Here is a 17,491-nt window from a genome sequence, read left to right on the forward strand (position 1 = left end):
ACCCTCCACGAATGAATATGATATATATATATTATTCAAATTTTAGTAGAATGATATAGAGTGATAGGGGTGAGTTAAATTATAATAATATTATGAGTACTTCTTACTTTGTTATCCACAAGTATCGTGATATTCAAATTTTCATAAATCAATTTTTTTGGGTCTCGATTTCATACCTAAACTTCAATTTTTGTGACATTTTCATACTTCGGTTAACATTTCCGTCAAATACACCATTGATTAATGACCTGGCATACCTTTGGCCCACTAAGTTTGCCGCATGGCCGAATTGGGTTGGACCCCCCCCCCGGGGCGTTTGGGACAACCTGCACCCCCTCTTCCCCCCCTTTTCTCTTCCACTCCAGCCTTCTTCATCTCGACAAAGCCTCGTTCATGGAAAGTGACCCATTCGGGAATGAAATCTAAGTTCTCTCAGCAGCTTGACCTTTGGATGTTAGGAGTTTAAACAAATAGACCATTTAGGTCCAGCTAATGAAACAAACAGTGTGAGGAGAGATTCTCTCATGCAATGGTGTCATCATCAAATAAACGCTTGCAACACATTTGAAGAGTGCACTATGCATCTAAATTAGTGGTATGCGTGAATCTCTTATGAGTAATGATTTTTCTTTGTTTTTGTCCGCTTGGCCATTATTTAGAATTCATGCTAAAAACTATACTACACCGTACACAGAATAGAATCCAAATTTGCTCACCACCTTAACTAGGTGGTGACTGTTGCCACCATCTTAGAAAATTGACATGCGTCACATGTGTAATCAATAATTCAAATAGTTCCTGTCAGTCATTGTCATTCAATATAACATTCTCCATCCAGCGGCACCTTTATCCCCCCTTTCCTCCATATACTGTCATACGTATCTGGGACAAAAGATGAAAGCTCAAAACCAGACCGAATAGGTTACAAAATAGATCCATAATGTGTTCAGTTGTGCAAGTAGCTGCGGAGAATCTGAATCATTTGGATAAAAAGGAAGCAAAATGACACATGCAACAAAGGTCTTGAAGTATTTTAAGGTTTAATCTTGTGCAATTGATAACTTTTGGGAAATGAAGCGGCCAATAATAAAACCTCCGCACTTGCTAGACATCTGCGAGAGCAATTAGTTGATCGACCACATTTGGTTCCGCAAGGGTGCTGGTGTCTCCAAGCTCATCTAACTGTCTAGAAGCAATCTTCCTCAGAATCCTCCTCATGATCTTCCCACTCCTTGTTTTTGGAAGGCCAGGGGCCCAGTGGATTTTGTCCGGTGCTGCAAATGGTCCTATCTGAAAAATGTTTACATTCCAAATTTAATAATTGTAACCGGAAACCATCAGATCTGAAATATGACTCCTGGATTGTGAACAGCACAGGACTAGAGTGCCGTTGCACTTGCACTGCAATTACAAGATGCAATAGAAAAACAAAGCATATATACCTGAACAGCAAGGACTAGATATATACCTGCTTTCTCACAGCCAGTATAAGGCTTTTCCGGAGTTCCTCACTGTAAGGTACACCTTCCACAAGAGTAACAAAGGCATATATACCTTGTCCTTTAACCTATAGAAAGAAAGTAATTTTGTTCAGACATACTAGCCAGAAGCATCTACCCCTCCCTCCCGCTCTCCCACCCTCTCTTAAATATGTCATGCACAATTGATAAAACAATGCAAAGTATATGGAGACAAATTATCAGATTTTCAATGCAGATTATAGAAAGACAGGAGTTTATTATTCTCTAATGGGCTAAGTTTATTCTTCTCAAATGGGATATGATATTTTATTGGCTTATTTTTTGTTATACCCCATGGAACTCAAACTCAATCTCCCTTCCCCCCTGAAGCAAAAAATATCTCCACTTGGCACCTTGAAACACGACTTTTTTTTGCTCCACTTTAGCAGTATTCAGTCTATTCTGTCAAATAGGTGTTATGCGGCATGGTGGGACCCAATAAATTGCTTATGTGGCAGCCACAAGGTGTAATGTCCCGCCCTGCAACGTACTTGAGAACCCATAGCAGCGAAGGAATCTGTCATAGAGGAAGAGAAAATAAACGGAGGAGAGAGAGAAGAGGAGGGGGAGGGAGGGCCATAGCAGCAAAGATATTCGCTGATCTCCAAGCTCTGGGAAACTGCAAATTACCCAAGCCTTTAACCATTCCAAATCCTCGTTTAATTTCTAATTATTTAATTAATTTCCTCATTTATCGTAGCTCAAATCCAAAGAAATCATAATAAATTCAATCAATTGACTCCTAATTTGATTGTGTTGTATTTGTATGGGATTGAAGCCCAACCCAATTTGAGTTCAACAACATAATGTTCTGGCTGTGCCGTTCTTCATCATACTTTGCTGCTCTCCTTCAGTCATGATTTTATGGAAATTTTTCTTGCTAATCTTGTACAACCACTCTCCTACCCAACATCCAGACAGCCCAACCCAATTCCCAGCTGGAATTTCATCGCCAAACTATAAAACGGTGACTTAAAGTGAGAGAACGAGAAAGAGGGAAGGATCAGTTGAGGTGAGAGACGGTGGTGATAAGGACGTGGAAAATGAAACTACATGGCAACTTTTAATCGGCTGTTTTGACAGCTTTGTGCTCCAACAGTGCCAACTAGGACAAAATTACTGTATTGCCCTTATACGTCAGCAAACTTTAACACTTATTTGACAGAATAGATGGAATACCACCAAAGTAGAGCAAAAGTCGAGTTTCAGGGTGTAAAGTGGCAATACTAATCTATAAACTCAGTAAATGCGTCACATTCACATACCTCATGCTCAACGCCAACCACAGCAGCTTCAGCACACTGGGGATGTGAGACCAGAGCAGATTCCACTTCTGCTGTACCAATACGATGTCCACTGCACATATTATGATTTTATCATTGAACAAAGGGAATAAACAACAATCACAGAGTCGTCCACATTACATCCTAAGAAATCCACACGTTAATTATCCTATCACTACATTTAGCTCACTCATACAAAAATTAAGATCGAAAAATTATATGCACATAGTTTATGGAATCCCAAAATACCTAACGTTGATAACATCATCAACCCTTCCTGTAAGCCAGTGATATCCATCCTTGTCCCTGAGACATTGATGTGTAACGCTTAGTTTTATAATACATTAGAATAAGTGCTAATGAATCAATTATAAACTCTAAACTAAATAAAGGAATCAAATCTTGTCCTGGAAGCAAAAACCTCCGTGCATAACACTTGTTAGCACTCACGCTGATGTAACTGCAATTTGATGTTATTATTTACCTGCTGCATCCATCACCACTAAAATAATACCCAGGGAAAGGTTTAAAGTAAGTGGTTTCGTATCTTTCATGATCACCGTACAGAGTTCGGAAGGCTCCAGGCCATGAGCTTTTTACACACAGATAACCACTGCATTCCCCTTCAATCTCAACACCCTTTTCATCAACTATGACAGCCTGCAGTTACAAGCAAAATAATTACCAAGATATAGATCTTGCAGATTCAAAAGTATAAAAAGAGGACACTTAATGAGATCCATAAACTAGATTAGAATAAAATACCTGAACCCCAAAGAAAGGGAAAGTAGCAGAACCAGGCTTCTGTGGCCAGGCACCCGGTAATGGAGTTATCTGTCAGGTAAAGAAGGTCAAGCATTTCAAGTTAAAACGTCTCGCTGGTGGAAAGGTGAATGCACATGCATATTGGCACATAAGTGTGGTGAGGGGAGTGTTTAACAAAAGTAAAATCTTGAGGAATTTTCCCGGAATTTTCCCGTGCCAATAATATTTCTGCTTAACACCAGTCAATGGCGCACGGGTTAAAAACTATATAAGAACAGTACTACAATACCATGAAGCCACCAGTTTCAGTTTGCCACCAAGTGTCAGAAATAGGACATTTTGAATCTCCAACCACATTGAAAAACCACCTGTACCAAACAGCATTGGGTTAATAACTCTTTTTGGTGTGAAGTGAAGCTTTTGAATCAGACAACAAATGAGATGACAACCTCCATGCACTTGGATTAATAGGCTCGCCTACACTTCCAAGGACCCGTAAGGATTTTCGCGAGTATCGTGTAACATACTGCATAATACATAAATAAATAAAATTCAATGAACACACACATCCATAAATATTTAAGGCATTATGTAAGGGGTACTTGAATCTTAGCCTCATCCAGACAACAAGACCACCATGGATGCAGAAACAGAACGCTATGTAGAATGGAAAGTCTTGCAATGCTTGCAATGCAGATAGTAAATGATGGAGATTATAAAGAGGACTGATTTCTTGATCAGTAACTTAATAAGATACATCAAGAGGCGGGACACCCATGAAAACCAGATGTGTAACAGGGGAGCATCTTTGACAGAACAAAAGAACAAAATTTAAACAAGGACAAATGACAAGAGGATCTTATGGCTAAAAAACACAGACAAGCTTTATACTTCAAGAAAATCATGTTCAGTTAATGAAAAAAAATCCATTAGATTGAAGAAAAAAATTGTTTGGGAAATGATTAACCTAGAAAAAAGAAAATAGAGAAATGAATTTTTTTGGACTACATAGCTGGGAACAGCCATCACCAACTTATAAAATCATAATCATCCGGATCAATAACAAATACATTAAAATAATCACATCCATATATGATGAACGAATGGCTAAAATATCTTACCTCATCACTATCACGCATGAGGGACCGCACCAATGTAGGGGCAGTATAAAATATGCTCACTTTGTATTTATCAACAACATCCCAACAGCGTCCAGGGTCAGGATAATTTGGAGCCTGCAACATATACATGGATTGTAACTGCTAAATGAAATGTCAACATAGGAAATCCAATTAGAAAAAATTAGAGCAAGCATATGCACCAAAAATTACACCATAATCAATCTTACTGCAGCACTCTTTACACATGAGATCCTCTGGCATTATGCACATATTCAGATACAGCTAGTCAGTGTCCTAAATGTAATTATGTATTTAGCACTAGAAGAGTTCATTTCATTTATAGTATAATGTACAAAGAAATTAAAATTTTATATAGATCATAGACAGTGATACGTAATTCTTCTCACCAGAAGTAAACATGTACAAATTTTAATTAAATGTCATATTCATAACTAGTCAACTACTGTTTGTTATTTTGCTTTCTTGAGGAAATAAAGACACCTTTTATTAAGTTATTCTCAGTCCAATGGTTAGTCTGCAGCCTAGGGCTTACCCTTGTTACCATAAGAACCTATCCACCCTTTAAACAATACCATATGTCCAACTAGAGACCTTCCGCTTAAGGGGATAGTACTATACTGACAAAAAAAAAAGTTAAAAAGAAAAAAATAATCTTTAGACTAGCTGTCCAGCTTCTTCTTGGTATACTCTTTTTCTTCTTTCCCAAAAATTTCCAAGTGCCAGAGTAGAGATGTCGGCTGATCTATATGTACACAGATGAATGTTTTTTTCTTTGGACATATATATTAGGTTACTCTCATACATGTAAACGATAATATGTATACAAAATCTATCTATTAGTTACCCCTTCATATAAAACAGCAGTCGCTCCATTTAGCAGGGGTCCATAAGTGACATAGCTGTGCCCAGTGATCCAACCACAGTCAGCTGTACACCTAAATAAAGATAAAGCCATGTTCAGTCACGAAAAAATAGCAGAACAAAGCAAGCTTCTTTCACATAAAAAAAATCAAAATAACAATAATGATAAGCTTAGGGTTTTGAAGGATACCAGTAGATGTCAGATGACTTGTAATCAAATGCATATTTAAAAGTTGTTGCAGCGTACACCATATATCCTCCAGTTGTGTGGAGAACTCCCTATAAGAGCTTATTATTAGAAGAATCCAAAAGGAAAAGGAGAAAACAATTAATTGAAGCATGGAACATAAATTACCTTCGGTTTACCAGTGCTCCCACTGGTATAGAGCAGAAAAAGTGGATCTTCCGCATCAACCCACTCCACTGCACAAGTAGTTGGATATTTAGGTATGACATCCTGGAGATAATCATGAGTCATCAGTCACAACCGTCCGTAAGACAAACATTCAGGCCAATTATAAGCATATGATGAAACAATAATATAGGAAGAGCACACAATGCAGCATGCATGTTACAAATGAAAGAATCCTTTATGCATGTAACAAATAAAAGAATCCTTTCTTTCATGGAAGTCTATATAAAGAGGTGCTAGTACAAGTGCTAACCTGCCAGCATACATCCCTTCCTTCCAGCCATTTAGTACTTTCCCTCTTCATAGCCGATTGATTTTCGTAAGTTAAGCATATATCTGGTCAAACAGGGCATCAGATGTCATGATACAAAGAACTTTTACATAAAAAGTGTGCATTGCCTCGCCACGACACACGCATATAGGTTATTAAAAAGAAGCAGTTTATATAAATCACATATCAATTTGCTAATTTCCATACCTACAGAAACCCCGCTTTCGGATGATTTTATAAGGGCAGCATCAACTATATCTTTGAGGTGGATAACCTTAGAACCTCTTTTAACAGCATTGCAAGTGATTACGACTTTCGGTTTGCAATCTACAATCCTTTGAGCAAGAGATTCTGCAGAAAATCCGGCAAAGACAACCTGAAAGAGTGGAAAAGTCAATTAATTATGAAAAAAGAAAGCATTGGGGATGCTGGAAAGCAAAGAGAAAGATGGTGCAACACCGAGTGAACGGCACCAATTCGAGCACATGCAAGCATTGTGATTGGAAGTTCCATTAACATGGGCAGGTAAACCACAACAGCATCACCCTTTTTAACTCCAACATCTTTCAAATAGTTTGCAAGCTGCAAATGAATGGTACAGGTAAGAAAAGGTGAAATATTTATTGATTAGTTTTATGAAGCAACTCGGAGTCCCAGGCAGATTGATAGACGGACCGACCTGGCAAACGTTGTGGAGAAGCTGGGTGTAAGTTAAAGTGGCATCAACACCAAGATCATTGCCTTCCCAGTAGAAGGCAATTTTGTCGCCAAGTCCAGCTTCAACATTTGTGTCAAGGCAGTTGTAGCAGATATTGGTGAGACCGCCCTTGAACCACTGCTCGACTCAAATTAGAATTTTCTGAACTCAAAAAAATACAAGGCAAGCAAATAAAATCAAAGAATCAAAAGAAAGACCTCAATCCGGATATCGCCTTTCCTGATATCGAGATTCTCCGAGTAGACTGGTTTGCTCCATTTCTGTTTCCAAAAGAAGGTGGAAGCGATGTCGGACCAAAATCCGGCGGGGTCCTCGATGGACCGTTTATACATCTCCAGATACTGAGGGGGAGGAGGAGGAGGAGGGTAACAAGAAATTAGAGTATGTTGTTGGAACTTGGAAGCGGAAGTGCAAAGCGCAGAGAACTGAGAGAAGAAACTACCGTACCTGTTGGGGAGAGGAGACGTGAGCCTGAAGGGAGAAGTGGTCGCTGGGAAAGACGAGATCGTTCTCTTCAGAGGCGAGTGATTCTCCGAGAATGATGGCGTTCAGGTGGGAAATGTTTCCGGCGCCAGAAGGCATTGTGGCCATCGACTCCACATGCCGCAGGTGATCGCTTGTTGTAATCAAATTTGGATTATTACGAGGCTTCTTGTTGTTATTAGCAGCATGATCAGGCGATGATGATTCCATGTCCCAACCGCAGGATTTAAATTTGGGCGACGCCCACAAACAGCTCCTCCTTGTTCTTCCTCTTGGTATAAGAAGGCGACACAACGAATTGGAATTGGAATCTGGAATTGACTTTCTTCTTTCGTGGAGAGCGGAAACGGAATGTTTGGCTAACGGAGGAGTGTGATGATGAATCTGATGACATGCAAAACCCTGACCCGGATAAAGGATAACATTATGAAGATTACTATAACCTAATCCAAATCCTCCTCCTCTTCCTCCTCCCCAGGTACAGGTAGTCACAGTGTTATTAATATTAATATTAATATTATTATTGTAATATAACTGATGATGCTGAAGGGGGACCATCCTGTCTCTCTACTAATAATCTAGCCTAGACCTAGTTTGCTTCCTCTCTTGTCTTGCCTCTGGATTCATTCGTTTACTAGGGATGAATCCATTGAATTCTGACTTTTCTCCCTTTGAATAAATAATTAAAATAATATTAATCGATGGATCATAAACAAACGTGTCAAAGCTGGCAGGCAAGGAATTGGTACTGGAATTGCCAACTGCCAAATGGAATTGGAATTGGCGTTGGAGTTGGAACTGGAACTGGAACTGGCATTGGGCGGCGGGCGCAGTGATGTAGAGAATAGAATACCCTTTTCTCTCTCCACTCTCCACTTATGGTATGTTCACCTAAGGGTAATCGGAATAAAAAAAAGGAATTGAATTCCGATTACGGAGTATTTCGGTATTTACTAAATATTAAGGAATCAAAAAAGTGGTGGAGCTCACACGAAACAAGGAATCCAATTCCTGAAATTGGAGGAACCAGATTCCCTAGTTTTGTGAGGTATTTGAATTCCCTGAGGGCAAGGGAATCGGGAATGCATCTTTTATTCCAATTATGCCCTCATTTGTTTCTTATTATCCCAACATTGATCTTCATTTGACACTCATTCTGTCATTTTTATTAAATAAATAAAAGCTATTTATATATTTTTATATAGATAATTGTATTATATAAATTTAATTTAATTAATTAGTATGAAAATAATTTATTTATGTAAGGGCAATTTAGTCATCAATTTAGTTTTCATTCTGATTGAAGTGAATTAGTAAACAACTTATATGGACTCAACATCATTCTTGCCATCTTTTAATAAATAAATAAACCTATTTATACATGCTTATATAGATGAATTTTATTATATAAATTTAATTAAGAATTTAATTTAATTAATTAGTATGAAAATAATTTATTTATGTAAGGGCAATATAGTAATCAACCTAGTTTTCATTCCGATTGAAATGAATTAGTAAACAACTTATATGGACTCAACATTATTCCTACTCCAATTCCTATTAGTTTTAGTAAACAACTTCAACAGGAATCAGATTCTGATTCCACCTCATTTCAATTCCTCCTCAATCCAATCCCCCCTCAATCTAATTCCTCTCAATTTGATTACGGATTAATAAACGCGCCATTAATATTTTGTCTTTGCAAGAGCTTTTCCATTCCATTGTCAATCACTAAGGCTCGGTTCGATTGACAAATTTTTCGTGCAACTTACCAGCCATATATATATAATTATTGAAAATCAGTTACCGCTAGTTAACCGTTTTCTTGTAGTTGCCAAAAATTAGTTCAGCCAACATTATTGGCTGGTTCGATTGGTAAATGGCATAACTGATGGTTTCCACTTCTTCCTCGCTATCTTCCATTTCCAAGGGCTCAATTTGATTGTCATATTGGGGTGCTTGCATTGTGCGGTTCATTTTTGATTAATCCATGTTGTGCACTAGCGGTTGATTGGCTAGACTCCATCATCCTAAACATAAGCAACGCATATACATTCAAAATCATATATATGTACGTGTATATATAGTATCAATAATCATCAAGCTATCAATTTTGTTAACAATATTTTCTATATTTATCATGGCATGAAACATATGCATATACATATATTTTTTAAACCCTAAAACTAAAGAGTCATTTATTTTCTAAACCCTAAAACTGAGGAGTCAAGCATGTAAAAAAAAAACCTAAAATATTTAAATAGAAATATATATATATATATATATATATATATATATATATATATATTAGTAGGTATAGCTTACCGCCGCCATACAAAATCAATTACCAAAGCCATGTCATTAATTGTCGGTTCGGTAAAATGCCAACCGATTATGAAAAAATGCCAAAACTATATCATACCATTATGAGTCAATCGGTATGATTCGGTCGATAAATCGGTTTATGGCAAAATTTCCCACCCCTATCGATCACTATGTGCACAAGTTTTTCTAACACATGAGTTGTTTTAGTGGACTATGACTCTATCTCGATTATCTATACTTAATTTAGTACATTTGTTTTTAAAAAACGCTATATGTGTAACATCTAAGTAATATTTTGATATTAATTTCTAATGATATTTGATGTATAAATAGATATTTTTGTGTATTTAGCGAACTTTTTTATATATATCAATGTACAAAGAGTTATGGGTTAGAGAACTTTAGGGCCTCACCTTGAAGGCTTGCCTAGGGCCCTCAAATTCTTAGGACCGGCCATATCGTTGAACATGTTTCATATAAGTCGCTCGCATCCTTACTTCACCAACTCAGAAGAAGGATGAGATTTTCTAGAGTGTCCAGACTTTCTAACTTTAGATATTTTACGAAATACAACAACTAATATTTAACAGTTACAAGAGTCCGAATTGTTAAGAATGAATCTCATATTAGTGGAAAGGAAGACATTGAATGGACTTATAAGTACGTTAGGCATTTTCCATATTGCTAATTGGTTTTACAGTAAAACTGCAACTTTCTTCATGCTATCATAGCAGGTTGTTCCACTTATTAGACTTGAAAATTTCTCACACGTGAGAAGACGTGTTGAGAATGAATCTCATATTTATGGGAGAAGGGACATTGCATTCATTTTTACTTCTCACACTCTTAATTAATTTCTGTCATTTGATTTTCTTTGATTTAGTCGATCTGACGGTTATAAATTAAGAGGGTGTGTAGGAAGTAAAATGGGATGTATGGATAACATACCCCTATAAATACGTTGGGCTACTTCCTACATTTCCAAATAATTTTACGGTGGAGTCTTAATTTTCTCACAAACCACCATAAAAGTATAGTAAATGGATTGATGGCTTTTTTTTTGGGGGGGGGGGGAATATTTTTTACATTTTCTATCGTTATGATATTATCAATGAATTTATGATTCTTCAATAGTACTTAGCATTGAGTGAAACAAAACTTGAATCGCTGAGATTGAAAATAAAAAATTAATTGCAAAAATTATATCTAAGATTAAAACAACCATAATACTGAGTGTCATATTTGCATTGAAGCCACGACCCAATGTATTATTCAACGCATAAAATAATAAACAACAAAAAATATCATACACTAAACATTTTAGTAAGATTTGGCTAGCTTTGACCAGAATAATAGGAAGAGAACTTTGGATCTGGTGCCAAGTTGACCAAAATCTTATATTAAAGCCTTATTAATTTGAATTTGATTGAAGGATAAAATGTTAAATTTCAGTATTAATTAATAAATTTAATAACAAAAATTAATAATTTCTCCCTAAAAGTATGTAAAGGTTAATAGCAGACATGAATTTTTTTATTTTTTTTCCTCAAATTTTTTTTACAATCGATATTTTTACATTAAAAAAAATGGGAGTTTAGCTAAGCCACACAATGGGCAGCCTAATTTGGTATCAAATTCGCCATCCACGAGATTCGAACTTAAGACCTTTCACTTTCAAGTGAAAAGGAATACCACCAAACTGTAGTATTGAGTGACATTTTTTTTTCTTCAAATTTGAATAGTAGGAAATATGATCTGAAATTTTTATATTTTTTTTGGTAAAATTAGGGGTCAAAAGACCCAAGAAAAACAACTAACTATTAACAAAACGGGTATGAGGAAACCCAACAGCATCATCAAAGATCAACCTATCCACAAGAGGAGGAGACTCATAAAAAACATGAAGACCAATGTCAAACTTATGGCCTAAATATGTCATACCATCAGCCATTTTATTCTTCTCACGATAAACATGTGAAATCAAGCAAATCCAATCCCTGCGCAATAACTCTGGGCAAGCAGTAATGAGATGAGCAAGAGGGTGCATAGAGGAATTAAAATCCATTATTAAGGTAACAGCCACATCGAAGTCCAATTCAACAAGCACTTTTCTATAACCCAATCTCCAAGCAAGAGTCAGGCCATGAAAAAAACCCCATAACTCAGCATTAAGCACACTCCCCACACCAATATTTATAGTGAAACCAGCAATCCACACACCTGTAGCAGCATGTAGAATCCCACCAGCACTAGAGCACCCCTTGCCACTCTTCCTACTGCCATCCACATTCAACTTGACATAATTAGGATGACACAACGCAACCAAGATCAAGGCATGCTGGCCGTCACGTGAGAGTGACGTAGCTATGTGCACAGTGCGGAAGCAATAAAGATAAGAATTATACGAATAATTAAAAACCGAATTACTAGAGTGCACTACTAAACATGGAGTGATAGGAGTTAGTTACAACAGTAAACACTCATATTCAGAGCATAAAAGTCTAGGTGCAGTCCAGTAGAACAAGTACTAGTTATACAGTACTAAGAATGTCCTACTATTATTTAGATAAGTCAGAATTGCCGACGTCCTCAAGCCACCAACAGCGAGCTTACTTAAAACCTGGAGAGGCGCAAAATAGAAAACGTGAGTGGGCAAAAACAAATGTTTTACAAAATCATTTTCTTTATCAACATATCTAACCCCTCGCTGTAAAACATGTATAATTTTTCCCAGAATCAGAATATAAGCATATACATAATATATATATATATATATATATATATATATATATATATATATATATATGAAATCATATCAATTCAATTCATGCTTCACATAATTATATTCAAATATATGTCATGCCAATATATAACAGAGTAAGCAATTCAGGTAAGAATAAATTCATAGAAATATGATATGTTAGCTGGAACCCCTATGAGAGTCTGTACGGCTGAATTCATAGCTCTAAGTCAATCTAGCCGGAGTCACTACAATGACCTATACGGCAATATACTACACATAAATCGGAACCACTAAAAAGGTATGTACGACAAGATTGGGTGTAATATAGTTATGCTCAATTTTACTTTCTCATAATAGCCGGGCGATAAATCGCTAGTCACCTATGAGTTAGAACCATAATTAAGGTCTGTACGACAAAACTGTGCACTTAAGTTGGATCCAATATGAGCATATAATGCGGGAGGTGACATAATTAAACAGGCATGTACTTCATATCTCTAGCGAAATCACAATCACCCTAGGTGCAGTTTTAAGAGCTCAACATCAATCCATCACATACCACATCATTGATGATTCACATAACCAAACATAACTTACCTGAACTTACATGTGCCTCCACAACACCACATTTATATATATATATATATATATATATATATATATATATATATATATATATGTAACCATGAAATGCGTATTCAGAATATAAAAGCATTTGGCATATTATTTCAAAGCATACTTTCCTTAAAAATGCATTTATGGGAAATATATCAAGTATATAAATATATATTGAAAACAAAAGCCTACTCACTGGTACGTCGACGGGTCGTAACCCCCGAGTCGCCCGTGGATACACTCGTCCTCGGGATAAGTCCCACATATATGTGAATTAACCATAAAAACGTTATTTTAAAGCACATAGACAAAACTAGTTAATAACTTCTCATACATTGCTCAAAATGGGTATATGAATATACCATAGTGACCTACACAACCTCAGGATCATCCCCAAATTTTTAGATTAATTTTTGGACCCCTCACGCGCCGGCGAGCTCACAGCAAAACGAGCAGCCACGCGCAGGGAATCCTGCGGATTCCTTAACTGCTGTTAGGAATATTCCCCAAAATATTCCGTTAAGTCCAACGGTAACCATCCAAACTAACTGACGGCGTCAACATATTCCGTCAAAACTGATGGAATATTCCCCTTTCTTCTCCGGTGAGTTGCCGGTTGTCAGAAAACTGGGTTAAACTTCAAAACCTTTGTTTTCACTCGATTCTTCACCAAAACTTATGAAATTTGAACCATTGGAAAACTAATAACATGCAGAATCACGTTATACCATTTTTAAGCCTTGAAATCCACTAGAATTTACCTGAGAAAGCTCGATAATCCGGTCAATTTCGAAACTAGCTATCTCGACGTCCAAATTTATCCAACGAACCACCCCGAGCCTCCTTAGGACCTCCTAAAGCTCTCTATGAGCTAGAAATTCCCTGAAATCAACATATTTACGTCCACATGACTAGTGACCAAAATCAGGGCTAGGGTTTCCACGTGAAATCAAAGGTTTCCTTACCAGAAATTGATACATTTGAACTCGTAGGGTCCTCATGAATACAATGGTACCATTTTCTTCCTCGATCTGTGAGGTTTGAGAGGTCCTTGATGTTCGTCCATACAAGAAGAAGGAGAAAGAGAGTCTGAGAGAGGAGAGAAAGAGAGAGCACGGGAATAAGAGATAATGAGTGAGTGTGGTATGTGTGTGATCCACGTGGTCACCAATTCAAGACCACATAACAATCTCTAAGTCTCAATATGTCCCACATACACACTACCATTTTCCCGTCCAAGGATAAAGCTGTCATTTTACATCACTGATAAATGAATTTTGGGACGGGCTGTGACATAGGAGGAGGAGGATCCTAGGCTAAAAAAATCATACTCTTCACAGGCTTAGCACTAAAATTTTGCACCTCAAACCACTATTTAGCAGCTTTAAAAATGAGAATATGAGTTGACTTGGGAAAATGAAATCAGACGTAAAAATGCTTAAATTCCTCCATTTCCATAACCACCAACAAGCAAAGGCAAAAACACCCCACCAAGGCAGATTATGGCAGAGTAATCTTCTCGAAAAAAGATTCACTCTCATCCAATCATGAAAGTCAATACCAACCGAAGATCGAACAATTGAATGCATACCCAATTGATTCCACATTAACTCTGCACGATCACACTGTCGAAGAATATGATCAATAGATTCAACACAACCATCACAAAAGTCATAATAGGAATTATCAGTCATACCTCTGAAAGTACTAGCCTAAAGACCATCATCTCGTTGTAATAAACGCCAACTGGACTTGGCCAAAAGAGTAGCATTCATGTACTTCATTCTCTTAAGACCTAAACCACCTTTGTTCTTAAGAAGACAAACAGAACTCCATCTAACCAAACAAGTTTTACTTTTGACTTCAGAAGAACCCCACAAAAATTTCCTATTCAAACCATCAATTAAATCACAAGTGCTAATTGGGAGCTTGGCTGTCTGCATCACATAAACTGGAATAGCTGAAGTAACCGCTTGAATAAGAGTAGTTCTTCCAGCAAGAGATAAAGTGTTGGCTTTCTAAGCAGAGAGTCTACTCTGAACCTTGTTAACAACCTCCATATAGGTGCTGTAATTAATTCTAGAATGAATTAAAGGCACACCTAGATACTTTCCCAAGTTCTGAACAATTGGAGAGCCATAAATTTCACTAATTAGATCAGCAACATTGCTGTCCACATTAGAAGAACAAAAAATTTGAGACTTCTCAAAGCTAATTTGTTGCCCAGACAAAAAAACATAAAGTGTCCGAACAATGTTTAACCACTTTAGCTTGAGAAATAGAAGCCTCGCTAAAGAAATATTATCATCTGCAAAAAAACAAATGCGAAATGGCAGGCCCTTTTTAGCCACTTTGACAGGCTTCCAACATTTATTAGAGACAACTTCACTGATAAGATGCCCCAACTTCTCAACACATAACACAAAAAGATATGGAGAGAGAGGATCACCCTGCCTAACACCTCTCTCTGCCCTAAAACTTGTTGAGCATTCCTCATTAACTATGTTGATGCACAAAATCCGGAGGATCTTGGACCAACGTAAATTCGGCAGTGAATCGCACAAACGCACAAGAACATAAAGATGTATCGTGGTTCACCCCCAATGTTTGGGTTATGTCCACACTGATGTTGATTCCATTTACTGTATAAATGTATGAATTACAATAGATCAGCAAGGGAGCTCTCTGTGGATGCAGCCCTTGCCATTTTGCTTTCTATTTGGCTGAGAGGGTATTGCCCTCTATATTATTGTGAGAGATGTATCTGAGACTCTCTGGATGTGAGGCCTTTTATGAAGGTGAGGGAGAGTCTCTTGTTTATACCATATTTAGGGCCTCGTATTTAAACCTCGTATAAATACTCGGGGGACTTAAATGTAATTATGTAATAAAGGAAGAGGCCAATTCCTGGGCCCTCTCACCCGCTCTCAAAGCTCTCACTCTCAGAGCTCTCTCTCTCTCAAATAAATACATAATCATTGTGGACGTAGGCCAAACCTTGGGGTGAACCACGATACATCTTGTGTTATTTACATTACTTGCAGATTCATGGTCGGATTTACGTTGTACCAAAACCTTTGGTTTTGTGCATCAACATTTGACGCCGTCTGTGGGAATCGATAGGAAAAGTTGTGTCGGTTCTCTCTCAGTTTTCCACTTCCACTGTGGATCTACAAAACCCAGGAACCAAAATAAAAAGAAATCCAAAAAATCCATCTTTTTCTGAACCAAGCAAACACTTCGTCCTCCTCTATGTGTATTATCTATAAAAAAACTATCAAACACTTTCCCAATCATTTTCTCCCAACATAAACCCCCTTTTTCTCCCAACACCAGGTCGATGGCAGGAAAATCAAACTCCGGAGACCCAATACGACGGAACCCACAACCCAAGCAGTGAACTGTCTGAGCCGTTCTCTTAGTATTCACAATATCGTTGTACGTCGCAGCGTTTGTGAACTCGCAGCTTTCGAAACCGACATCAATCTTTGGGCTTCGTCTCTGGGTCATCATTGAATCCTGTCGATTCTCTGATAGTCCTGATCTTCTTTCTCCTCTCCTTTTATCGCTCCCGGGTCCACAAGGCCAAGCCCAAGCCTGCCTACCGCCGCCGACTTACCCCCTACTCTGGTCAAATCGAAGGAAATCTAGGAAATCATCAACGACCTCCACGTCGAGATTGGGAAGCCGGAACACCGGGTGGTGGTGTATTCAGACCGGGCGATGAACGGGGGGAGCTGGGAGACATTAAATGGCAGGTACGAGATGACGTCGTTTGGGAGCAGGAATGGGGTTGGGCCGGAGGTGTCGCATCTAGGTTTGGAAGGTGAACAACAACATGGGCAGATCAGTAATAAGAAACGCAAAGAGATTTTCCCTTATGGAAACCACAAAAATTACTACGGCTATCAGATCGGCCAAGAAATGGAAGAAGATGCTAGGTTGAAAGGTTTTCAAGAAGGAATGGTTCGAAGGAAAAGATTGTCCTGACATTGGCTGCAATTCTGGAATCATGACCATTCAAATTGGTACTTTTCTCTCAGTTAAAATCGTAATTGAAATTTGTCGATTACAGCCCACAAAGCTCGAAGCTTTCTCCAATGGCGTCCTACAAAGATTATCTCCCACAAAGCTCAAAGCATTTCTGGTCTTCCCAGGTTACCAGTGAAGTTGGGATCGATGATGCCGTTGCACAGCGTGGTGGCTTCGGCATGGTTGATGTTGAGTTGGTCGAAGCACACGTACTTTACCAAAATTGTTGAGAGAGAGTGGGAGAGAGATGCAGTCACCTTGCTGGAAAGAGGTCACAGAAGTATGCCTCAGTGGCTGCTGCCCCCGCCCGTTACAGAAGCT

At 37.9% G+C, this 17,491-nt stretch overlaps 1 protein-coding gene across 2 annotated transcripts; it reads right to left on the reverse strand.

Moving 5' to 3' along the window:
- Nucleotides 1-749: 749 nt before the first annotated feature.
- LOC103442064 (acetyl-coenzyme A synthetase, chloroplastic/glyoxysomal) lies at nucleotides 750-8,346 on the reverse strand. 2 transcript variants are annotated; one of them, XR_011571663.1, is made up of 19 exons: nucleotides 7,420-8,329; nucleotides 7,170-7,313; nucleotides 6,934-7,089; nucleotides 6,714-6,836; nucleotides 6,462-6,630; nucleotides 6,237-6,319; nucleotides 5,927-6,028; nucleotides 5,762-5,850; nucleotides 5,555-5,645; nucleotides 4,690-4,803; nucleotides 4,018-4,094; nucleotides 3,858-3,936; nucleotides 3,569-3,637; nucleotides 3,288-3,463; nucleotides 3,053-3,109; nucleotides 2,786-2,876; nucleotides 1,874-2,037; nucleotides 1,469-1,567; nucleotides 750-1,290 (listed from the first exon to the last, which is right to left on the reverse strand). XR_011571663.1 is itself a non-coding variant. In XM_070805570.1 (18 exons), the coding sequence occupies exons 1-18, from the start codon at nucleotides 8,011-8,013 to the stop codon at nucleotides 1,105-1,107; spliced, it is 2,499 nt and encodes an 832-aa protein (XP_070661671.1). In that variant the 5' UTR covers nucleotides 8,014-8,346; the 3' UTR covers nucleotides 750-1,104. The 2 variants fall into 2 exon arrangements, 1 of the variants encoding a protein (XP_070661671.1); XM_070805570.1 differs by lacking the exon at nucleotides 1,874-2,037 and having other exon boundaries at nucleotides 7,420-8,346.
- Nucleotides 8,347-17,491: the final 9,145 nt, after the last annotated feature.

This window comes from Malus domestica, chromosome 09, assembly GCF_042453785.1.
Source record: "Malus domestica chromosome 09, GDT2T_hap1".
Lineage (NCBI taxonomy): Eukaryota > Viridiplantae > Streptophyta > Magnoliopsida > Rosales > Rosaceae > Malus > Malus domestica.

What these genes read in the sequence shown, in the direction of transcription:
- LOC103442064 (XM_070805570.1), bottom strand. Translation starts at nt 8,013, where the DNA reads ATGGTCCCCCTTCAGCATCATCAGTTATATTACAATAATAATATTAAT. An exon ending in AAGTCATCTGACATCTACTG is followed by an intron (nt 5,646 to 5,761) that starts GTATCCTTCAAA and finishes ATCTTTATTTAG; the next exon opens with GTGTACAGCTGACTGTGGTT. An exon ending in GATGATGTTATCAACGTTAG is followed by an intron (nt 2,877 to 3,052) that starts GTATTTTGGGAT and finishes TAATATGTGCAG; the next exon opens with TGGACATCGTATTGGTACAG.